Source organism: Bubalus bubalis, chromosome 14 (genome assembly GCF_019923935.1).
Source record: "Bubalus bubalis isolate 160015118507 breed Murrah chromosome 14, NDDB_SH_1, whole genome shotgun sequence".
Classification (NCBI taxonomy): domain Eukaryota; kingdom Metazoa; phylum Chordata; class Mammalia; order Artiodactyla; family Bovidae; genus Bubalus; species Bubalus bubalis.
Window position 1 is genome coordinate 3588784 of NC_059170.1, and position 24672 is coordinate 3613455.

Genomic DNA, 24672 nt, shown 5'->3' on the forward strand with positions numbered 1-24672 from the left:
GTAACAGGGGGAGCCACTGGATGGAGGCACGGCAGGATTAGAACAGGGGCTAGCCAAGAAGGGCCTCTCTGTGGACGGCATTTGAAATCAAGACCCGAGGGCGTTAGGCAGGGTGGCAGGTGGATACAGAGCGAACAGTAAGCACAGAAGCCTTGAGGCTGAAAAGAGCTCGGGGCTGACGCCTGAGGGGAGGAGGGAATGGCAGGTGAAGTCAGCCGAGCGCGGGGTCAGATCGGGGGCAGCAGCGCCCACCGGTATCAGGAACTTCACCTTGTCACTTAGAATGCTGGTCCTCGGGCCTCCCCCAAGACCCACCGAGTCAGAAACTCTGGGCTGGCCCCGCGGCCTCCGTGCTAACAAGCTCTCCGGGTGGTGCGCAGAAGAGTGGGCGGACCCCCGGGGTCAGGGGTCTTGCCCCAGCGACCGATCCCAGTTGCCACCCAAGCACGTGAGCACGGGCCTCTTTATTTCACTACTGGGCAGGGGGCCCGCCCAGCGCTCTGCGGATGCGCCCAGCCGGCGTTCCCCACCCGCCAAGCCTGTGACCGCCACCCCCCCCCCCCCCCCCCGCAAACACCCACCCAACTGCTGCCCGGCTCGGTCCTCTTCTGCAAACTACCGGGGCGACCCGGCTGCCCCGACTCGGCGGGGCCCAGACGCCCAGAGCGGCAGGTGCAAAGGCGCCAGAGCCGGGGTGGGGGGTGCCAAAAGCGCCGGCCCAGCCCTCCGGGGTGCGGGCAGGGCGCCGGCTGCTGCAGCCCGGGGTTTGGGGGGGCGCGTCCCTCGCTGCCCGCGGCCGCCCCACCGCGTGTGCGCCGTCCGGATCCCGGGGGGACCCCGCGGCCCGGGTGCCGGGATTGGCCGGCTTCTTCCCCCGGGAGCCGCAGCCGCGAAGCCAGGTTGGTGCGGCCGGGCCGGGCCAGCGCCCTCTAGGCAGCGGAAGTGGCGCTCGCTGTACATCCGTCCTCCCCGCCTCGCGGAGTTGGGAGAAGGAAGGCTGGGGGGGTGGAAAAATAAAAGGAAAAGTCCCTGCACCATGTAGACCCGCGCGCCCCGCGCCCTTGCACCCCGGCCGGCCGGGGACCCCCCTCGCCCCCCAGTCTGCGGCCATGAACGCGAGCAACGAGGGCGAGAGCTTCCCGGGCTCGGTGCAAAGTAAGTGCTTTTCCGGGCGCAGTGCGCGCTCCAGGGCCCGGGCCCAAGCACGCCTGCGACGCAGCGGGCAGGCCCGGGGCCCCGAAATCGGGGTGACGGCCCCGAGCCGGCGTCTCGGGGACCGCGGCGGGCGCGCCGGGCAGGAGGCGCCGGGGTGGGCCGGGGGCGGGCGCACCCGACCCGGCGCGAGGCGGGGGCGCTCGCCAGCCTCCAAAGAGCCCCCCGTGCAGGGGGCCGTGGGGGAGGGCTGGCGGCTCCGACCATCGCCCACCCTCTCGCGGCATTCCCCGCCCCCGGCGCAGCCTGGAGGTGGATTTGGGGTAACCGCGGCCACGCTTATGGGAAAACTTCTGTCTCGGTGGCCCCGAATCCTTGAAGTCTGGGGTTCGGAGGACTGCACGAGGTCTGGCTGGCTGGGCTCTCCGGCTTCCTGAAAAGCCTTGTCCACGTTCAAGGTGGAGATCTGAATGGGGAATGGGGCCGTGGGCGTTTTCTTTGAGTTTTGAGTTTGGGGTTCATTTTCATTATGATGACAGCCTTTTTCAAGCCCGTGGTTTCGCCGGGCTCGTTGTTTCCCTAAGTGTGGGGCTGAGCGCGAACCAGCCACCTGGGAGCTCCAGCGCTTATTTTTTTAAAAAGGGGAGAAAAAAAAAAGCTCTCTGGGCCCCACCTACCAGGTGGTGGGGCCGGGGTTGAAGGGAGGAGGATGGGCTTGCCCTGGGCGATTCGGAGGCACAGGAAGTTTGGGAACCCCTGGCACTTGTTAGATGTTACTGTTAACGACTTGGAAGACACTGGCTCCTAAACATGTCTGTGTGTTCCTTGCATAACTTGTGAAAAGCGCCGATTTCCCTAAACCTCAGTCCCCGTTCACCCCACCTCCATTAGGACTCTCTGAAGTGGGGGTCAGATGTGTCCGTGTTTATCCGTGTTTAAATACCCCACCTTAGCCCTTATTCTGATGCCCAGACAGGTTTGGAGAACTTTGTAGGGATAAAGAGGCTTCTCGGGCGGCGCCAGTGGTAAAGAACCCGCCTCCCAATGCCGGAGACGGAAGAGTCACAGGTTCGATCCCTGGCTTGGGAAGACACCCTGGAGAAGGGCACGGCAACCCACTCCAGTGTTCTTGCCTGGAGAATCCCATGGACAGAAAAGCCTGGCAAAGATAAAGGAATTCTTTGTGTTGATGATACCAAAAATAAAAATAGACCCAGTGTATTCTATTGGGTCTCAGTTCATTACAGATATTCAGAGGGGATATTTTCAAATTCAAATAGAACACCTCAGTAATAACCCCATCAGGTGACATGCTGGGGATCCCTGCGCTGGCCTTCTACAAGCACCATCTCATTTAATTCTCGTAACCATCTTATGAAGCAGAAACTTCACCCCATCTCCTCCCGGATATCAGTCCTACCATTAAGGAATCTCAATGATGCAGTCACTACGTCTCTTGGATTCTTTGTCTTCCTCTTAGCTTGGGCACCTCGGTAGCTACAGGAAGACAGTGTTCCAGAGAAGAGAAATGTCTTGTCCTTCCGTCCATTGATTTCAGTGTTTACAAGATGGCTTACAAACCTACCTTGCTCAGTGCAGAGTATCTTTTCTTAGAAGTCAACCAAATTGTATTTCTGCACAGAGAGTCTTGTCTTGGTTGTAATGGGACATTGGACATAATGCAAATATTTTCTAATTTTTTTAAAATTATGAAGCAAAGATGCCAACTGTATATGCACAAAGGTGGTTTTCATACTATTTAGACTCAGGGAAAATTGGGAATAATATACAAAGCTTACAGTAAGTGAGAAATTATGAGGCTTAGAAAATATGGAATAATGTGTTGTCATTAAATAATTATATATATATAAAGAGATTTTAGTGATAGAGCATAATGCTTGTAGAGCAGTATTGGGGAAAAGGTTAATTTACAATGCACAATCTTTAATTCGATGAATGGAAGAAAATATTTTGTAATGTTCATGGTAGCCATAGGTGGAAAGACTGTAATTTCCCTCCTTGCTTCTCTTCCAAATTTTCTGTTATAAACATGAATTTCCTTGTAATAAGGCAAAGAAAACTTTTTAAATAAAAATTCAGTTTGTCTTATTAGTTAGAGACTTAGTCATTGTATTTCTTTATTTAACAAACATTTACATAGCAGTTTCTAATATAGTGCCAGGACTGTGGTAAGCGCTTTGCAAGTGTTAAATACAATATTAATTCTTGATATTATTACCTTAGTGAAATAATGCCTGTCAGGAATTAATTTTGCTTACAAGTAACAAAACTGAACTATACTGGCCTAATTAGAAGTCTGGAATTGATTGATTCTAGGGTTGATTTAGGGGATCAGTGAAGTAAACTTTTGTAGAGATCTTACTATTTACCTCATGTTACAACATGGCTGCAGAAGCACCTGGCATCACATCTGCATTCAAGGCTGAAGGGAGAGGTGAACAGTGCCAACCATGTCAGCTCCCTTTTTATCATGCTTTTCCCTGAAGCTCTTCCAGCACTGTGCTGGAGGGATTCCCAAGTATGTCATGAACCAAAATTATTCAGGCTAGTGGTTCTCATGATGGGGGAGAGGGTTGGAATAGCGGGAGCATTGGCTCTCATAATGACTGAGAAGTACAATTACGTTTTAGTTGAGATAGGCGATGGTCCTTTGAAGTGCAAGGTAGCTTTCTTGAAGTGCAGGGAAGAACCTTCTTGCATGAGATACCACTAGTGCCCCCACAGGGAAAAATCAGGAGCATTACTTGGGTGGGTATGTTGCTGCTGGGGTGGAACTGGGGTTCTGTGCGCAAGAAGAGGGGAGTGGAATAGATGTTGGGCCAGCAACTAGCCACGTCTGCCACCATGCCCGTTTTTCTCACCGTGGGTCTGGTGTGTGTTTTCATTTCAAGCTGTCTGAAATTAACCTGTGACTCCCCCTTCGTCCCATGGAGTTCCAGGTGGCACAGCAGTGCTGGTGGAGCTGACTCCCGACATCCACATCTGTGGCATCTGCAAGCAGCAGTTTAACAATCTGGACGCCTTTGTAGCTCACAAGCAGAGTGGCTGCCAGCTGACCGGCACATCTGGGGCGGCGCCCAGCACGGTCCAGTTTGTATCGGAGGAAACGGTGCCTGCCACCCAGACTCAGACCACCACTCGAACCATCACCTCCGAAACCCAGACGATCACAGGTATGGTTGGGGGGTGGGGCAGTCACTCAGAGTTGGCCTGGCTATGTCCCAGACGCCTCTTCAGATCCTGTTAAAAATATAGACACCCAGGGCCCACCCCCTAGGATTGCCGATTCATTATTTTTAACAAGCTCCATGGGGAAGCTAGCTGCCTGGCCAGGTTTGGGAACTGCTAGGTTAAAACATTAAGTGGTAGCAGTTATAAATTGTTGTCATGTGCTAAACAAAACTAACAGACCAAAACCAGGTTTTTAAAACTAAACCGAAAAAAAAGCTATATACTAAGAAAAAAATACTTGCAGGAAATGGTAAAAAAGGAAAAAGTGGTTATTTGGGGGTGGTGGAAATATGTGTGATTCCTGAATTTGCATTATTTGTGTAAAGGACAAAAAAAATGTTTAAGAAATTTTTAAAATCTATAAACAAGTACTTATGACTCCCCTTCCCTGTGCCGCCAACTGGAAAAACAGAAAAGTTCATCCTAGTTCTTGGTTACGTGCAAAAGAAACCGCAGATGGATCCAAAAGTTAAACGTGCACAATGAAACCATCAAAGTTGTAGAGTAAAAACTATACACGTGCAAAAGAAAGAAAGTGAAAGCGAAGTCGCTCAGTTGTGTCCAACTCTTTGCGACCCCCTGGACTGTAGCCTACCAAGCTCCTCCGTCCATGGGATTTTCCAGGCAAGAGTACTGGAGTGGGGTGCCATTGCCTTCTCCAGGAGATCTTCCCGACCCAGGGATTGAACCCAGGTCTCCCACATTGTAGGCAGACGTTTTACCGTCTGAGCCACCAGGGAAGTCCACACATGCAGAGAGACCCAAACACTCACACCCCTATGCTTATTCCTTTATAATCTGCCTTAAGGGACGAGACAGATAACTCCAGTAAGTCACCCATTTATGAGATGGTTGGTAGACACACTGTTGCATCCTATGGGAAAATAGAGGATGTATTTGTTGGCTTTTAAAGGCATTCAAATTTTTAAATCAAAAAATATATTAATACTGTGCCTTCCAAAGAAGGCAGGTTATAGGATTGCTCCCCCAAAAGAAAAAGAATTGTTATGTGGTTGTAAATAAAGTTACCATTTTTCCACAGTAAAAACAGTGTATAAAAAAAGCTTAAAGACAGCTGGGAAAAGAAAATGCAGTACATATATGACTAAGGCCTAATATCCTTCATATATTAAAAAAAAAAAAAAAACTCCTAAAAATCAATAAAAAGACTAATGGAAAAGTCAACAAAGAGCAGCAGTTGCTATTCAAGAGCCAGTAAATATACAAGGATGTGCCATTGACTCATCATCCCTCAGTAATAAAGAAATGCAAATCAAATACTGCTTTCCTTTCCTTTCTGGAGATATCCATTCATATAAGCTGGGCAATTTTGTGATATCTTTCAAACTTTAATTCTTACATTTAAAATATTTCAAATTTTAAAATGTACACATTTACCCAGTATGTTCACTTCTGGGTATTTATCCTATAAAACTTGACAAGTAAAAATGTACAAGGGTGTTTACTGATATACTGTAAAGAAAATGGAACCTTTGTAATGTATATGTCAGGAGGAGATTAGATAAATAAATGCCATGATGGATAATGAATAATAATGTAACAGTTAGATGAATAAATTCAGACAGTGGAATGTGACTTAGTCTGAAAAGGAAGCTAGATCTGTGTACCCACATAGAGTCTCAAGGTAAATATAAACAGGCATATATATGCATATGTATTATATTCAAGGAAGCTTCTAGAACAGGAATGAGGCAAGTAATGTTAATGAAAGATGTCAACTTGCAGAAGGCATTAGGGGATGGTGGGGACACTGGTGAAATAGAGAAAGTTGCTCTTTGGATTCAATCAGTTAGATATTTGGGTTTTTCTGAGCAACTGAAAAATGTAAAATTTCCCAAATTTTAAAACTTTGTTAGGAAACGTCCCTGTCAGTTCAATGGTTAAGAAGGTCCTCTCACTGCAGGGAGTACGGGTTTGATCCCCAGTCAGGGAACTAAGATCCCACATGTCAGGCAATGAGGGGGAAAAAAAAAACTTTGTTGGTCAAACAAAATACATCTGTGAGCTTGATCGAGCCCATCTGCAACTTCTGACTTGTTTTCAATGTTTTGCAAACAGTTAATTTGGAGCTAAGATGTGGAGAATCTCTGAAGTGAGGGTACCAACTTTTACCTTATCATTTGCACATTGATGCTGTGTCTGAATTTTTTGGCAGCAGGCGAAGTTTGTGGTCATTTCCTTAATGCATCCAAAATAATGTTTCTGCTGAAATGTGTTAAGCATTGAAATATAATTGATCACCTCGGAAACTTTCATCAGGTTACCTTGAGGTCTTCCCACTTTCTCCCAAGTTTCTCTTAATCTCATTTTAGAGGAAATCACCAAGAAAATGTTCGAACGGAAACCCACCTTAGAGATGGGCCTGGTACCACCTTCTCGTTTTACAGCTGGACAGAGTGAAGCTGCAGGTGGAGATGAGAGATGGTCAGTGTCCCAGCACAGGTTCAGGACAGTCCTGGGACTCAGGTCCCTTGGCCCTTGCCCTCGTGGTCTTCTCCATGAAGATTGAGTGTTGGGTTCTCTGTTCTCAGAAACAAGCTCCCAGTCACCCCGCACCCGGTGTGAAGCCTGAGACCCGAGACCCCAGCACGGGGAGGCCCCAAGACCCTTGTTTGTGGCCATTGCCTCTCGCTGGGCTCTGAGCCTTCCCTGCTGCCGTGGCCTCTGCCTTTCTCGCCTTTACCTGGCTGACACCAGCCCACCCTCAAAACCTAAGGTTTAGGACCATCTGCACACAGGACCTGGCTGCATCTCAGGACACGCCGCCCCCTCTGACTCACAGTAGCCGTGATGACGTCCTTTCTGTTTTCCAAGCAGGCCACTCTTCCTTGAGCCCCGGGGCGTTTGTATGTGTTGCCCCCTCTGCCTGGAGCTGACTTAACGCTGGTGCGTGTGTCAGAGCTGGACTTAACTGCATCGCCCCAAAGAGCCCCCCTCTGAGACCACACACATGGGCATTGTTCTCTCAGATCAGGTCCCCGTAATTAAATGATCGTTTGCAGAACAAACGTAAGGCCTGTCCCACTGCTGAAGCGTAAGCGCCACGAGGTCAGGGGCTGCATTTGACCCGCAGCATCGTATTCCCAGCACTGGTTCTGTGTGGAGTGAACGCACAGGGGCCCACGCCTCACGTCCATTGGTGAAGCTGACCGCACACCACGTAACCGCCCCTTCCTCTGTCCTAGTTCTCGGCTCGGAGACCCCCCGCCTCGCGGCATCTCCACGGCCCCGCCGTTGTTCACTGTAGCCGCGCCTCAGCTTCGCCGACCGCCCGGTACGCCTCGGCGCCCACTGCGCAAGCGCTCCCCACCGCGCAGAGCTGACGGGTCGCCGCGCACCGGAGACGGGCTGCTGGACCTTATCCCAGTCGGCAGCCCTGGGCTGTGGGCAGGTCGCTCACTCAGATTCCTCGTCTGCAGAAAGGGATTATTAAAAAGGGTACCTAATACCAGTAGGTGCGCTTCCCAGGTGCCTTAGGGGTAAAGAACCCGCCTGCCACTGCAGGAGACCCAGGTTCGATCCCTGGGTTGGGAAGATGCCCTGAAGAAGGAAATGGCCACCCACTCCAGTATTCTTGCCTGGGAAATCCCATGGACAGAGGAGCCTGGCGGGCTACGCAGAGAGCTAGACGTGACTTAGTGAGTAAACAACAAACAAATACTATTAGGTTGTAGAATTAGGTGCCTAATATAATTGGGTTATTGTGAGACTCTGCAGTAATACAAATAAAGGACCTAGGACAGTCATTGGACTCAGTAGACGACTGCTTTTATTAACATGAAGGGTGTTAATGTTTCCCTGGGTGGCTCAGCTGGTAAAGAATCTGCCCGCAATTCTGGAGACCTGGGTTTGGAAGATCCCCTGGAGAAGGGAAACGCTACCCACTCCAGTATTCTGGCCTGGAGAATTCCACGGACTGTGGAACCATGGGGTTGCAAAGAGTCATACACGACTGAGCGATTTTCACTTTATTAACATAAATGACTGAGCGACTTTCACTTTCTTAGCATCAAGATGCATGCCCAAGTGAGATGAGCAGGGTGCTGAGTCTCTGCCCGACCCAGCTGCTCTCCCTGCGTGTGCCTGCAGCTCTGCCCCCAAACAAGCAGCATCTTGCTTCCCCCCGCCCTTTCTTTTACACTGTTTATTTCGGTTTGCTGGGTCCAGCTTCCCCAAAGTTTGGGCTTCGGTGTTGCAGCAGCAGCAGTTTGGACCAGGGTCCCTTGGGATCTTGTTAAAGCCGCTAGTGCCGGGGCTGCACCTCCGAATCCACTTGGCTGAGGCTCAGGCATCTGCATTGTTAACAAGCTCCCCAGGGGATTGCAGGCCTCGACCCAGTTGGAAAGATGCTCACCACCCAACCCCCACCCTGGCAGATTCCTCTCAATACCCGCACCCAGACCTTGTCCAGGGCTATTGGTCCCTCTTCAGTCCTTGATTAAAACAGACCCTTCCTCCTGCTCAGTCGCTTCAGTCTTTGTGACCCCATGCACTATAGCCCACCAGGCTCCTCTGTCCATGGGATTTTTCAGGCAAGAATACTGGAGTGGGTTGCCTTGTTAGATAAAAAGTAAAATTAATTCTCTGCCCGCTAGCTTTGAAAGGGCAGGTGACTTAGGGTCTCAGGGTCTCCATTTGCCCAGCTGTAAAACGGGAGAGTAGAGATAGAACTCACCTCAGAGGGTCGCTGCCAGGGGCTCCTACATGGCAGACACTCAAGCTGTCAGGGTTAGTTCTCACTACTTACTTACTGAATCAGGGGCTGTAGAAATTAAGTGAAACAGCTCATGGAAAATTTTCCACAGGCCCTGACTCATGGCAAGCCTCCAGACAGTATTAGTTGAACTATCACTGACTTTTCCCACCTCTTCTGGTTCATTCCTACATTTTTAGGACCCAGGTTAAAAGTCACCCACCTAGAAACTAGCCATGATTTCTCCGTCCCTGCCCACCCCGAGGGTGAGGTCCTTCACCACTTCCTCAGCTAGCCCTTACCAGAGTTGCCATCAGTTTATTTAGTAACAAGCAGTCTTCAGCTAGAGAAGTGAATTCAGGTGCTCCTGGGCTCAGGCAGGGGCAGTAAGTAGGGCAGCAGATGGGTTGTGAGGGGGAGTGGGCCGGCCGTGGATGACCAGCAGAGGAGAGCCAGGGGGCGTCGGAGTCCCTGGGAGCTAGGTTAATTCCCCGGGGCACACCGTGCTGTTCCCCTGCTGAACAGAGTCGCAGAACATCCACATGGGACAGGGCAGCTCTGACTGTGCTGGGACAGGCTGGAAAGAGAACTCCTCTGTCGTCATGCCTGAGCTTCAGAACCCCGCTCATCTGCTGCTTTATCGCTTTTATCTGCTGCTCTAGCCTTCTCTGCATCTCAGCACTAGTCGCTAAGATATCAAGTCATAGGCTTGTCCCCACTTCCTGACAGCCTCCAGTGCAGGCTTCCTTGAAGCCTCCTCGCAGAATCATCTAACAGGAGCCCCAAACATCTAAAACTCTACGTGCTTCCAGGCACCCTCTTACTGAGACCCTCCACAGCCCCCGTGGGGCGAGGGTCCCCTTAACTGTAAGGAGTAATCAACTTACTCAACTACAGATATGTCCCTGGTGGTCTTTGGCCAAAGGTCATTGACCTGGGAAAGACCCAGCCCACCTAACTGATTTTGAAAGCCTAAAAAACAGAATTATCTGAAGGCTCAATTTGGCCTGTGGGCCTCAAAGTAGTCGGTTGTTTTGTTTTCTTAATTTCAGATGATCCTTACTCTGTATTTGCAAAACAACTGATTAGTAGTAAGCAAGGTAGTGGTTTAACTTCTAGTTTACTAGACTATAATCTCCCTGGTTTAGTCACTAAATTGTATCCGATTCTTCTAACCCCATGGACTGTAGCCCACCAGGTTCTCTGTCCGTGGGATTTCCCAGGCAAGAATACTGGAGTGGGTTGTCATTCCCTTCTCCAGGGGATCTTCCTGAACCAGGGGTCGAACGCGCGTTTCCTGCACTGCAGGCAGGCGCTTTACCGCTGAGCTATGAGGGATACCCCGTAATCTCCTTGGAGGAGGGACTAATCAGTCTTGCTTTCCAGCCGCCCAGCCCCAGGCCTGCCACATCCTAGGCGCTCAGTAAAAGTTACCAAGTAAATGCAGTAGGGGGCGCAGTTCGGATTAAACGCGTTCAAGCCTGTGACGTTTCTGGCGTGGCGCCAGCTCCATCATGAGGGCCCAGTGGGGCGGCTCTGGGACTGGGGGGCTGCCAGACGCTGGAGCCGAGATAATGGAGATGCTTCTCTTGGAGGATTCCAAGCTCGTCCGGGAGCGGAAGAGAACTTAGTTGTAAGACATAGAAGCCCAGCCATGTGTGACCAGTACCCCCTCGTGCAGAGTTCATGGAGTAGGTTGGTCTCGGCGGGGAAAGCCATGGGGAAAAATGATGAGTGAGATCAAACGCATGGTAGACCTTGAGAATCTCACCTGCCTTTGGGAGGAAGACAGTTTTCTCAACATGAAGTAGGAAGACTCGGGGGCGTTTCCTCCCGCTGGCCTGGAGGTGGAGAAGCTGGTCCCTGCTGCTGAAGGGGAGATCGGACCACAGTGGCTGGAGATGATATAGCGCGGATGGACTAGCGGCCCCTGCTTTGACCTGACCTTTATTCTGAAGGAGCTAGAGAGCCACTAAAGGTTGTTGAGTGTGTGAGCAATTCAGTAAAACAAACTAGGGAGTGAGTTGCCAGGGGAATCTGGCAATAATGATAGTCATAGCTGATTCTTGTGTGTGTGTGTGTGTGTGTGTGTTAGTCGCTCGGTCGTGTCTGACTCTCTGTGACCCCAGGGACTGCAGTCCACCAGGCTCCTCTGTCCACGAGATTTCCCAGGCAAGAATGCCGGAGTGGGTGGCCATTTCCTCCTCTGGAGCATCTTCCCCACACCAGGGACGGAACCCACGTCTCCTGCACGGGCAGGCGGATTCTTTACTGCTCTGCCACCTGGGAAGCCCAGCTAATTCTTACGTGCTGCTTATTATTGTGCCAAGCAGTTTTCTCAGTATGTGAAGTAGGTTTTCACAACTTCAGTTAATGAGTTTAACGTTTAATTTTTTAAAATTTAATTTTTGCAACATATATTGGCTACTAATCATTATTATCCCTGTTTTACCCATAATGATCTAAAGCACAAAGGCGTTAAATAGCTTGATGGCGGTGACAGAGCCAGCAAGGGGCTCGGAGCCAGACCCGGGGCTGGGAGCCGAGCTCCCGGGCTGCAGAAGCCCCTCAGCACCCTTGGCAAAGTCCTCATCGCAGCCTTTCTCAAAAGAGCCCCCTGGAGCTTCAGTAAGACGGGGATCCCCAGCCCCCTCCCTTAACAATCCCATCTGGGTAGTTCTGAGCAGGGTCCTGGGAGTCTGGGCCAGCCAGTGCGAGCTCAGGTTAGTTCAGATGGTTTCGGTTGCTCTTAATAACACTAAGCTACAAGAGGGCTGGACTGTGAGACACTGTGTATCTCAGGATAAGAGCTGGCAGGGCAGACCCAGGGTTTCTGCGTCTTCTTGCTCTCCCGGCCGTAATGCCCCTCATGGCCACAAGGTGGCAGCTTTCCTCCTCAAGTCTTCTCTCAGCCCTGCTCAGGGATGGGGACAGGGACCTTCTCTTTAACAGCGAGGAAACGCTTCCCCAGGAATCCCAGATGCCATTGGCTAGGAAGGGTAACAGGCCCAGTCCCACTGTCTTGGTGTTGCCAGGCCAGCAAGGGGTCACAGAGAAGGGGCTTAGCAGTGGAATCCAGCCCCGAAGCCCTTCTGGCCATCCACACTCCTGCCACTACCCTACTGGAATAGTCTAGAGCAGCAGTTCTGAAAGCTGGTATGCAAAAGAACGGAAAACGTTAGTAAAATACAGCTATAAACACACCCAGACTATACCCAGACCTCGCATCAGAACCTCTGCTTCCGATCAGTTTTGAGAGCCCCTGGGCCGGGAGAAAGGCAGGAAAGAATGGAACTCTGTTGGTGGCAGTGTCTGGCACATGGGTGCTTCTTTTTTCACAATAGATGTCCACAGCAAGCCGCGGTGTCTTTGTCCCAGTTCCTAACCGCAGGGCAAGCGGGTCTGATTGGTCCAGCTTCTGTGCCCCTGTCTGCCCCCAGACCAGCCAGCTGCCGCAGAGAGAGGGGCGGGATCAGGAATCAGAAGCCTTAATTTGTAAAGATCATTTACAAGTCATGGGAAAAAAGTAAAAATTAATAGAAAAAAAAAAAAAAAAAGAGCTAAGAGCCTGAACAGGCAGTTCATAAAGAAGGCATGTGAATGAATAAAATATAGTGAAAAGGGATTTTTTTACCAATTATGAAAGAAATGCAGATTAAACTAAAACGGTCTCATATTGTCCTGACAGATAGTGTGTGTGATAGCCAAGGTGAAGGAGAGAATATGTACTGATTTAGATTTTCCTAAAGGATCTTATAGTTATGAGTCACGAAGCCATAAAATGACCATTGCACTTTGACCCGGTTCTTCAGCTTACAGGAAGGTATCCAGAGAAACTAAAGAGATAAGTTAAAATTTTTGGATAGGTGTTATTAATAAAGGTAAACCCCTAGAAACCAACTCAGTGTCCAAAAAAGAAGAAAGGGTTCATTTAGCTGGAACAGCCCAAATGTGGCATGTTATGTAGCCAGAAGAAATTGTTTTTGGATGAATTGATAACGTGGCAGAATGCTTTCACATAGCAATATTGTTTAATCGTTTAATAAAAAAGAAAAGAATACAAAATGATTTAAGCCATGATCTCAGTTCTTTGTAAAATCTGTGTAAAAAGAACACGTTGGCCATCTGATCCATCACTAACTCAACAGGTGTTCCTTGAGCCCCTGTGCGTGCCAGGTTCCACGCGAGGTTCTAGGAAACAGTGATGGAGGGAAATGCACGTCCTCACTGGGCTCATCCAACCGAATGGCAGAGAGGAAGGGCATCAGATACTGTGCCACATAACTAGTTACAGCAGAGATGAGTGCTTCGGAGGGAAGGTGCAGAATTCAGCGAGCATGTCATGCAGGGGTATGCTGCCACGGGGGGACAGCATGGGTCAGGTTTTCTCCCCGCGTTTCTGTGCTCCCGGGATTTTCTAGTTGGTGTTTTCTTTTGTTTTGACAATATAATACACTTTTAATTTTAAAAAAGAGAAAAGGATTAAAACTGGAGTTTTTAGGTTGAAGACAAGAAAGGAGAAGCAAAGGGACTTGGGAGACGTGGATGACTTCAGATGTCCGAAGAGCAGTTTCGTGGGAAGGGCTGCAGTTGCCCCTGTGAGCTCCGCGGTCTAGCACATCCAGTGGGTCCCAAGCTCAGAGGGCGGTTTTGGTTCCCTATGAAATTCATGTGACAGTCTTACTTGTTAAGCAACATCATGGGTGAATAATTGAACACCCAAGGTGCTCCTGCTACAAACCGAGACTGCGTGTAACAAGCTGTGTGTCTCAGACGTGCGGCTGGGCACACTGGCAAGCCAGGGAGAGCCCCAGCGTCAAACAAAACCGAAAGCAGGTGTGAGGCTGTGAGCTGCTGGGGGTGGAGGGGGAGGCGTGGGGGCTGATCCAGAAACACTGGACTTGATTGTAAGAGCTGTACCCACAGGGGAGACGAAGCCTTGAACTCTTACAGAAAGTTAAAAGTGAGACACCCCCATCCCACCCACACCCCCAGAAAGCAGCAGCTCATGCTACAGATCACCCCAGTGGAAAGAAGGGTTGAGAACATTCTTCCCTGGGGGGAAGTCACATCTCTGCTAGACGCGCATCCCCGGCTCAGCAGATCTGGGTGCTTGGGGTTGTCCCGGCTGCCTTCATGTCTGCTGGACACTCAGATTCCACTATTTACGCCAAATCTGCAGACAGACAAGGGACCGCCGCCCACCAATGACCCCTCCGGTTGCATGCCTCCCCTAAAGACACCAAAAGCACGTGCAGCAAAGGCAGAAGTAGACCAGCAGGACTGCGCTGGTTTCTGTGCACCTAAGGGAACAGCCAACAGGATGTAAAGACAGCTTCCTGGGTGGAGGAAATATCTGCAAACCGGATTTCTGAAAAGGAGCTGCCCCCCAGAATACTCTCAGGGTTCCCCTTTGCTGTGACTCACCACAAAAGAGATGCTAAGGCTTGTGGGGGCGGGGCGGGGGGTGGTTAGCGGACAGGCCCGGCTGTCTCCAGGGACGGTGGGTATCCCAGGCTCAGGATCATTCCAAACCCAGGACTCGCCTCCCGGAGGGTCACAGACTCCGCAGCCCGACCGTAGGGAGTGCCTGGCCACCGTCACACCCCCCCAGCCCCTGTCTTCTTTCCCACGAGCTGGGGCATCACAGTGGCGTGACCTAGTTTTATCTTGGGTCCTGTGACCAGGGGAGCCCCTCAGTCCCAGGCAAGTGGAGGTGGTTGCTCCCCGAAGCCTTGATCATTCCCGCTAAGAGTTTGGTGCCCAGTTTTGTTCAGCTATAGGGATTAGTGTTTATTAAGACTCAACTGTGCCCATATCCTGCACTATGGATGCCCTCATGAAGCTTCGTGATATCCTTGTGAAGTGGGCACGTGATTATCCCCACTGACGGGCGGGGAAACAGGCTCAAAGGAGCTCCTCGACTGGCCTGAAGTCCCATCCGTGGGAAGTGGCTAAGCCTGGACTCACATCAGTTCAGAGACACATTGTAACGCCTGAAACGGGGCTGCGCCTTGGAATCAGCAAGACGGCTGCCAGCCCGGAGGCAGTCACCAGGGAATTGTCTTTGCACGTTTGTGAATAACCTGGATTATTATCAGTAATCACTGTTTTACTCACTTCGGCAGAGATGTGTGCATTTTTTTTTGGAGCTCTGTGTTGAGTTTAATTGCTGTTTGAAATGTCTCCTGAGATACTGCAGGATGGTTCAGGTTGAAGATGAAAAGTAACTGTACCCAGAAATACCTAGAAATAGTAGTAGGGGGTCCATTTGATATTGATGAAGCAAATTTTGTTGCTGGAGGAACAACCATTGGGTTTTGCAAAGCTACAACTGAGAGAGATGGAGTCCCTCGATTAGACAAAGTTGAGTTAAGGTTACTGCTGAGCTGCATGGAAAAGCATGGTCTGCACCATTAGTTCTCAAACTTGTGTTTATCAGAATCACGTGGGCAGCTTGTTAGGCCAGATTGCTGGGCCCACCCTAGAGTTTCTGATTCAGTAAGCTGGGGTGGGGCCCAAGAACTTGCCTCTGTAGCAAATTCCTAGGTAAGTCCATTGCTGCTGCCTGGGGACCCAACACTGCTGGCTGGGGACCACACTTTGAAAACCAATAGCTAAATCCCAGAGTAGAGGAAACATCTCACCAAGAGGCAGGTGTGGTTGATCAGGTCACCAAAGAGACTTGGCAAGAAGATGGGACTTCAGTTTGTCAGAATCTTCTGCCAGCTTTAAACAAAAGCCACTCAACTCCCCCCTACATATTTCAGCTGAGAAGACGGGAAACCATGAGTTTGCTCAAACAGCAAATGCCGAACACCTGGGTGTTCTTTGCCACACACTGGGATGAGGTTGTCATTGCTCAAGGTGCCCAAGAGCTGCGTGCCAGGAACGTGGGTTTCCTGTCAAATGTTCAGTGAAGCCTCAGAGAACTCATTCGATACATGTAAAATCTCTAAGGAATATCAATAATGTGAAATACCCAAGGAATATGAAGGCAGTGTGTTATCATGTGCTGAATTGACAGCTTTTAAAAATTTATTGTATATAAAATAATGTGACATCTTACCGTCTATAACATCTTAGCTTCAAAGAGAGAGAATGTTTGTTTGAAGAGAAAATATAACTGGCACCTCAGACCTTTGGAGTGGGTATTCCTGCTGCAGGCAAAGCCGAAATAGGAAGTGATGTCACGCCCGTGTTGATTTTAAGAAGTGTACTTTGTAAATACAACGGAGAAATGTCACAGGTGGCGCCTCCGTGACTGAAGTTTGGGAAGCAGAATACGACGCTGGCTCTCAGAATCATCAGGAGGCCCCTCAGCCTGACAGGCTCAGCTGAACAAGCCCCACAGGCCGTGTTTACTCCTGTCTGAAGCCAGATCTCCATGTGGCGATGACATGTAATAAAGGAAGAAAGAAGATACATATTCCCAAACTGCAAACTGTAAACTTAATTAACAAAGCAGTAAAAACACTTTTAAGAAAAGATGTTTGGGACTGCCTGTTTTACCTGTTACAATGACAGATGTTAAAGACAAAGATGATAATGATGTTTGGTCTTCTTTTTATTCTTTTTTCCTCAAAACTTCAGTGAGAATATAGGTTGATTTATGGGTTGGTTGGTCTTAGGAGTGCTTGAACACAAACACTCGTTTGTGTTTAGAGAGTATGTGTAGTTTGCCCAGAATTCCTTTAGTCAGCTCCCTTCTGGTTTTTGAAAGGATTTTGTGATAAAGTTTATGAAAGTACAGTACCTAATGCATTTGGGTGAAGTTAACAGAAAACCTACCTGGTATAAACGATAGGGCATTTCTTGTTTACTTAATGAGTGTGGATTTGAATAGGTTTCAGGGCTCTGGCCCAGCATCTCCCTTTATGGTTACAAAGTGGCTGCCTCAGATCCAGACATCACACCCTCATCAGGCATGTCCAAAGACAAACAGCAGGGCAACCAGGGCAGCAAGAATGAGTTTTCCTCAACGACCTCTCTTTCTGCCCCCACCTTTTTTTTTAATGAGGGAGAAAATCTTTTCCAGAAGCCCCCGCAGCAGATGTTCTCTAGTGTTTCATTGGCTAGAACAGGGTCGCGTGATCACTCCTAAGCAGCAAGGAACAGTGGGAAGACAATCCAACCTAATCGTTCTCACAAAGGAATGTAGGCAAAGGCAGTAGCCACTGGGGATTCATATTATGAAAATTAATAATCATCCTGTCTTTTAGTTTCAGCTCCAGAATTTGTGTTTGAACATGGCTATCAAACGTATCTGCCCACGGAAAGCAACGAAAACCAGGCAGCCACCGTCATCTCCCTCCCTGCCAAGTCGCGTGCCAAAAAGCCCACAGCCCCACCAGCTCAGAAGAGGCTTAACTGCTGCTATCCAGGTAGAGGCGACACTGAGTCCTGCTTGTGTAGAGAACGTGACGTTTAACAGGTCCAGGGCTTGAGCTCCTGGATTCCCGACAACTGGGCAAAGCCAGCTGCAAACTGCCGGGCTTAGAAATCAACCCCCCAGAATTTCCATCATCACATACGACACACCTCTCACTGTCTCTGGTCACCATGCACTTGGGCCCTAAGACTTTAACAACCAAGGACCTTTGAATGGGAACAGTGAGAATTTCAGATTACTGTAACTTTCTCTTGGTACGACAGCTTAGGAAGATATCCAGAAAAATTGTCCCTTACCTACTTTAAAAAAGGAAAACAAAAAAATTTATTTGGAAATAATTTCAGACTTAGGGAAAAGTTGCAAAAGTAGTACAAAAAGTTTCTGAGCACCCTTTTGTTATGGTTCGGTCGCTAAGTCGTGTCTGACTCCTTTCCACCCCGTGGACTGCAGCGTGCTGGGCTTCCCTGTCCTTCCCTGTCTCCTGGAGTTTGTTCAAACTCATGTCCATTGCAGTCGGTGAAGCTAACTAACATCTCCTCCTCTGCCAGCCCTTCTTTTCCCTTCAGCCTTTACCTTTCATCTGGATTTCCCAAATATTAACATATTACATTTGCTTTGTTTTTTCTGGTGGTTGCTGGATTAGTCACTTGAGTCCTGTCCAACTCTTTGCAAACCCATGGACTGTAGCCTGCCAGGCTCCTCTGTCCATGGGATTCTCCAGGCAAGAATACTGGAGTGGGTTGCCATTTCCTCCTCCCGGGGATGTTCCCAATCCAGGAATTGAACCGAGGTCTCCTGCATTGCAGGCAGATTCTTTACCAACTGAGTTACAAGGGAAGCCCCTGTTTTTTTCTAAATGTACATATATTTCCCTCAAAGTTGTAGACATGACCTTTACCTCTAAGCATCTTAATATATATTTCCTAAAAACAAGGAAATTCTTTTATATAACCACAGTACAATCATCAAAATCAGGAAATTAACATTGATAAATGCTGTTATCAAACTGCTGACTTTATCAAAAGTTTGCCAACTGTCTCATTAAAGTCCTCTTATCAAAAGAAAAGTATTTTTCCCTTAGTCCAGGATCCAATTTGTGATCACACATGGCATTTAGCGTTCATGTGTCTTTCAGTTCAGTTCAGTTCAGTCCCACAGTCGTGTCCGACTCTTCTCGACCCCATGAATCACAGCATGCCAGGCCTCCCTGTCCATCACCAACTCCCAGAGTTCACTCAAACTCACATCCATCGAGTTGGTGATGCCATCCAGCCATCTCATCCTCTGTCGTCCCCTTCTCCTCCTGCCCCCAATCTCTCCCAGCATCAGAGTCTTTTCCAATGAGTCACCTCTTTGCATGAGGTGGCCAAAGTACTGGAGTTTCAGCTTCAGCATCATTCCTTCCAAATAACATCCAGGCCTGATCTCCTTTAGAATGGACTGGTTGGATCTCCTTGCAGTCCAAGGGACTCTCAAGAGTCTTCTCCAACACCACAGTTCAAAAGCATCAATTCTTTGGCGCTCAGCTTTCTTCACAGTCCAACTCGCACATCCATTCATGACCACTGGAAAAACTATAGCCTTGACTAGACGGACCTTGGTTGGCAAAGTAATGTCTCTGCTTTTCAATATGCTCTCTAGGTTGGTCATAACTTTCCTTCCAAGGAGTAAGCGTCTTTTAATTTCATGGCTACAGTCACCATCTGCAGTGATTTTGGAGCTCAGAAAAATAAAGTCTGACACTGTTTCCCCATCTATTTCCCATGAAGTGATGGGACCAGATGCCATGATCGTTTTCTGAATGTTGAGCTTTAAGCCAACTTTTTCACTCTCCTCTTTCACTTTCATCAAGAGGCTTTTTAGTTCCTCTTCACTTTCTGCCATAAGGGTGGTGTCATCTGAGGTTATTTATATTTCTCCCGGCAATCTTGATTCCAGCTTGTGTTTCTTCCAGTCCAGCATTTCTCATGCTGCATATAAGTTAAATAAGCAGGGTGACAATATACAGCCTTGACGTACCCCTCTTCCTATTTGGAACCAGTCTGTTGTTCCATGTCCAGTTCTAACTGTTGCTTCCTGACCTGCATATAGGTTTCTCAAGAGGCAGGTCAGGTGGTCTGGTATTCCCATCTCTTTCAGAATTTTCTACAGTTTATTGTGATCCACACAGTCAAAGGCTTTGGCATAGTCAGTAAAGCAGAAATAGATGTTTTTCTAGAACTCTCTTGCCTTTTCGATGATCCAGCGGATGTTGGCAATTTGATCTCTGGTTCCTCTGCCTTTTCTAAAACCAGCTTGAACATCTGGAAGTTCATGGTTCACGTATTGCTGAAGCCTGGCTTGGAGAATTTTGAGCATTACTTTACTAGCATGTGAGATGAGTGCAGTTGTGCGGTAGTTTGAGCATTCTTTGGGATTGGAATGAAAACTGACCTTTTCCAGTCCTGTGGCCACTGCTGAGTTTTCCAAATATGCTGGCGTATTGAGTGCAGCACTTTCACAGCATCATCTTTCAGGATTTGGAATAGCTCAACTGGAATTCCATTACCTCCACTAGCTTTGTTCATAGTGATACTTTCTAAGGCCCACTTGACTTCACATTCCAGGATGTCTGGCTCTAGGTCAGTGATCACACCATCTTGATTATCTGGGTCGTGAAGATCTTTTTATACAGTTCTTCTGTGTATTCTTGCCATCTCTTCTTAATATCTTCTGCTTCTGTTAGGTCCATACCATTTCTGTCCTTTATCGAGCTCATCTTTGCATGAAATGTTCCTTTGGTATCTCTGATTTTCTTAAAGAGATCTCTAGTCTTTCCCATTCTGTTGTTTTCTTCTATTTCTTTGCATTGATCGCTGAAGAAGGCTTTCTTATCTCTTCTTGCTATTCTTTGGAACTCTGCATTCAGATGTTTATATCTTTCCTTTTCTCCTTTGCTTTTCACTTCTCTTCTTTTCACAGCTATTTGTAAGGCCTCCCCAGACAGCCATGTTGCTTTTTTGCATTTCTTTTCCATGAGGATGGTCTTGATCCCTGTCTCCTGTACAATGTCATGAACCTCAGTCCATAGTTCATCAGGCACTCTATCTATCAGATCTAGGCCCTTAAATCTATTTCTCACTTCCACTGTATAATCATAAGGGATTTGATTTAGGTCATACCTGAATGGTCTAGTGGTTTTCCCTACGTTCTTCAATTTAAGTCTGAATTTGGCAATAAGGAGTTCATGGTCTGAGCCACAGTCAGCTCCCGGTCTTGTTTTTGCTGACTGTATAGAGCTTCTCCGTCTTTGGCTGCAAAGAATATAATCAATCTGATTTCGGTGTTGACCATCTGGTGATGTCCATGTATAGAGTCTTCTCTTGTGTTGTTGGAAGAGGGTGTTTGCTATGACCAGTGCATTCTCTTGGCAAAACTGTATTAGCCTTTGTCCTGCTTCATTCCGTATTCCAAGGCCAAATTTGCCTGTTACTCCAGGTGTTTCTTGACTTCCTGCTTTTGCATTCCAGTCCCCTATAATGAAAAGGACATCTTTTTGGGGTGTTAGTTCCAGAAGGTCTTGTAGGTCTTCATAGAACCATTCAACTTCAGCTTCTTCAGTGTTACTGGTTGGGGCATAGACTTGGATTACTGTGATATTGAATGGTTTGCCTTGAAAACGAACAGAGATCATTCTGTCATTTTTGAGATTGCATCCAAGTACTGCATTTTGGACTTTTCTGTTGACCATGATGGCCACTCCATTTCTTTTGAGGGATTCCTGCCTGCAGTAGTAGATATAATGGTCATCTGAGCTAAATTCACCCATTCCAGTCCATTTTAGTTTGCTGATTCCTAGAATGTTGACGTTCACTCCTGCCATCTCCTGTTTGACCACTTCCAATTTGCCTTGATTCATGGACCTAACATTCCAGGTTGCTATGCAATATTGCTCTTTACAGCATCGGACCTTGCTTCTATCACCAGTCACATCCTCAACTGAGTATTGTTTTTGCTTTGGCTTCATCCCTTCATTCTTTCTGGAGTTATTTCTCCACTCATCTCCAGTAGCATATTGGGAGCCTACCGACCTGGGGAGTTCCCCTTTCAGTATCCTATCATTTTGCCTTTTCATACTGTTCATAGGGTTCTCAAGGCAAGAATACTGAAGTGGTTTGCCATTCCTTTCTCCAGTGGACCAGGTTCTGTCAGATCTCTCCACCATGACCCGCCCGTCTTGGGTGGCCCCATGGGCATGGCTTAGTTTCATTGAGTTAGACAAAGCTGTGGTTCTAGTGTGATTAGATTGACTAGTTTTCTGTGAGTATGGTTTCAGCATGTCTGCCCTCTGATGCCCTCTTGCAACACCTACTGTCTTACTTGGGTTTCTCTTACCTTGGATGAGGGGTATCTCCTCACCGCCACCCCTCCTGACCTTGAACGTGGAGTAGCTCCTCTAGGCCCTCCTGTGCCCATACAGCCGCCACTCCTTGGACATGGGTCTTTAGTTTCCTTTAATCTAAGCTTTTGCCTTTCATGAACTTGATAGTTTTGCAAAGTAACAGGCCAGTTATCGCATAAAATGTTCATCACTTTGGGTTTGTCTGATTAGACTTAGGTGCAGCAGTTTGAGTAGGACACACAGAAGCGGTGTTATGTGCTTCCTGATGCCTGGTATCAGGATTCACACGGACGCTGTTGGTCCTGTTACCTGGTATTAATGTTCGTCCGTTGGTTAAGGAAGTTGCTTCACTGTGTCTCCGTTCTAAAGTAACTGTTTCCCTCTGTCATTGATCTTTCCTTGCCTTTTTAAGGTTGCCAGTTCAAGACTGCCTATGGTATGAAGGACATGGAGCGTCATTTAAAAATCCATACTGGTAAGTGGTCACACACATCCCTCCTCTGCTGGGAGCTGGGGGTCCAGACAAGTCAAACACATGATATGACACAGACCTCACTGGTCATCACGGGAATACAACACAAATGAAATAAAAACAAGACGCTGTTTCTACACATGATTTTGGCAGAAAATGTTTAGAGCAAGAAAGCTCAGTGCTAGAATCGATATGAGCAAACTTAGGAGTGGAAATGTGAACAGGTATGGGCATTTTGAAAATTGACCTGCCAGAATTAACTACAATTTAAATGTACCTGCTCTTCTCATCTGGAGGAGAATATCTTGTAAGCATATGTGTATATGGTGTGTGTGTAATTACTGGTAAACAGAGCAAGTAGGGGGAGAATAGTAACTTTTCACTTAGGTATCTTTACACTGCATCATTGGATGGATACCTGAGTGTGTTATTTTTGCAGTTTCCAAGGGGAAATTTGACAAAAACTATTTTCAAGGGAGAAAAAAAGACTGATGCATGGAAAAAGAAAACCAGGATGATTTCTGGTGATTTAATTTTCTTTAATGTATCATTTTTGTGTCTCCCAGACTTTACACATGGAGAAGGAATTGCTTTTAGGCTATCTTTAACAAAGTATTAGATGCTTATAAGTCAAATGATACAGTCATATATAAATTCAATGAGTATCCATGTATATAAGGGAGGGACACTGAAATTTGTCTTGGGCATCACTAATTGCCCAAAATCTGCTACTTAGCCTCAGATAAAGTATCTATAAGGTAAAATGAAGAAGATAAAATATCCAGCAGTTATCTCAGATATTCCTTGGCCACAGGTCTAATCAGTCTCACAGCATCTTGTCATTTGAATTTCATCGAGTTATCAGACTCTGAAATTATTATGTTTCAGGTATTGGTAAGCATTCTCAATGTACCAAGCAATACTCTCTCCTGGTGGGTTTCCTATGTTGAAGTTCCATCAGTCACATATAGCATATCCATCACTGCAAGAGTAAAGTGCTATCATGACTTATGAAAATTAGGGAAATATTATAAAGTATAAGTGAGGACAGTGGCCTGAAGTTCACTGCTGCAGATCCTCAGGAAGCGTCCTCTCCTCCCGGTCCAGGGAGGCTTGTAAGGCTTGGGCTTGTAAGGTAGTTTCTGTATAACTGCAGCGTCTCCATTAACATGTTCAAGTCGGGGCGCTGACAGAACGCCCTTGCCTTAGAAGAGGGTGTGGCCAGGACCAACGGGAGCAGGACTCTGCCAGCAGAGCTGGCCAAAAACCACCCGCCCGGCTCCACCGCTGTCCCGCATCGGAGTACGCAGCATGGCACCCACAGCTGTAGCAGCTGGTGGTAACGAGAAGTGATGGTTGCTGGATTTTCTGACTATGAACATTTTTAATAATAAAATTATAATCTTTAGTACACTTCTGTAGATGTATTCTTAAATCCCAGAGGTTTATTCTATGAAGATAATGATGACCTTTGACTGACAATTGACTTGAGCACTTAGCGATTTAGGATTTGGTAAAAATATGCGTTTGGTATGTAAAAAGTGAAATCCTGACTCACTGCCTGCCTCCTTCGTATCCGATACACGCCCAAAAGTCATCAGCCTTTATAGTCCAGCGTGTCTCATTCTTGGATTTTGGCACGCCTATACTGGGCTTGCTGTGCTTAGTCGCTCAGTCGTGTTCGACTCTTTGCATCCCCATGGACTGCAGCCCACCAGGCTCCTCTGTCCATGGGATTCTCCAGGCAAGAACACTGGAGTGGGCTGCCATGCCCTCCTCCAGGGGATCTTCCTGACCCAGGGATCGAACCCAGGTCTCCCAGATTGCAGGCAGATTCTTTATTATCTGAGCCACCAGGGAAGCCCATACTGGGCTTTAACAGACACAAAGTGTACTTTCTCCATTTCTTATGAAGTTAATATCGTAGACACTATCACTGCGGCTTGCTGTTTCTCCCTTAACGCTGGAGGTCTTTCCACAGCCATATGCGTGTGTATCCACTTCATTCTTTCAATGGCCAAGTAGGAAATTGGTTCATTAATTTACAGTACATCCATACAGTGAAATACTTCACCCCTAACAATTATGTTCTAGAAATTTAATGATATGAACATGATTGAAATTATTTCAAGTATAAGAAAGTAGTCAATAATAGGGAGACAGTGTTGCATTTGGCTAAGAAGGCAAGGCCATCCTGGATTCTAATCTAAGTTGAGAGGGTTAAGTAAAATCATTGAGAGACACAGTACCATTCAAAAATAAGTGTTTAAATTTATATTGGCCAGGAAGGCTTTTGTACCCCCAAATGT

General features: G+C 47.7%; 1 protein-coding gene and 1 long non-coding RNA gene across 4 annotated transcripts in view; one reads left to right on the forward strand and one right to left on the reverse strand.

Moving 5' to 3' along the window:
* The first annotated feature begins 963 nt into the window (after positions 1-963).
* Positions 964-24672, forward strand: part of ZFP64 (ZFP64 zinc finger protein) — an 80177-nt gene continuing 56468 nt past the window's right edge. For 2 of the 3 annotated variants that reach the window (XM_025263273.3, XM_025263271.3), the window contains exons 1-4: positions 964-1155; positions 4107-4346; positions 17341-17502; positions 22304-22366. In XM_025263273.3, coding sequence (XP_025119058.2) covers positions 1110-1155; positions 4107-4346; positions 17341-17502; positions 22304-22366 — 511 coding nt within the window. In that variant the 5' untranslated portion in view covers positions 964-1109. The remainder of the gene's footprint in view (positions 1156-4106; positions 4347-17340; positions 17503-22303; positions 22367-24672) is intronic. The other variant, XM_025263272.3, reaches the window with a different exon arrangement.
* On the reverse strand, positions 7614-9240 carry LOC123329115. The gene is made up of 2 exons (XR_006544272.2): positions 9101-9240; positions 7614-7838 (listed from the first exon to the last, which is right to left on the reverse strand). It is a non-coding gene; the product is annotated as an uncharacterized LOC123329115 (long non-coding RNA).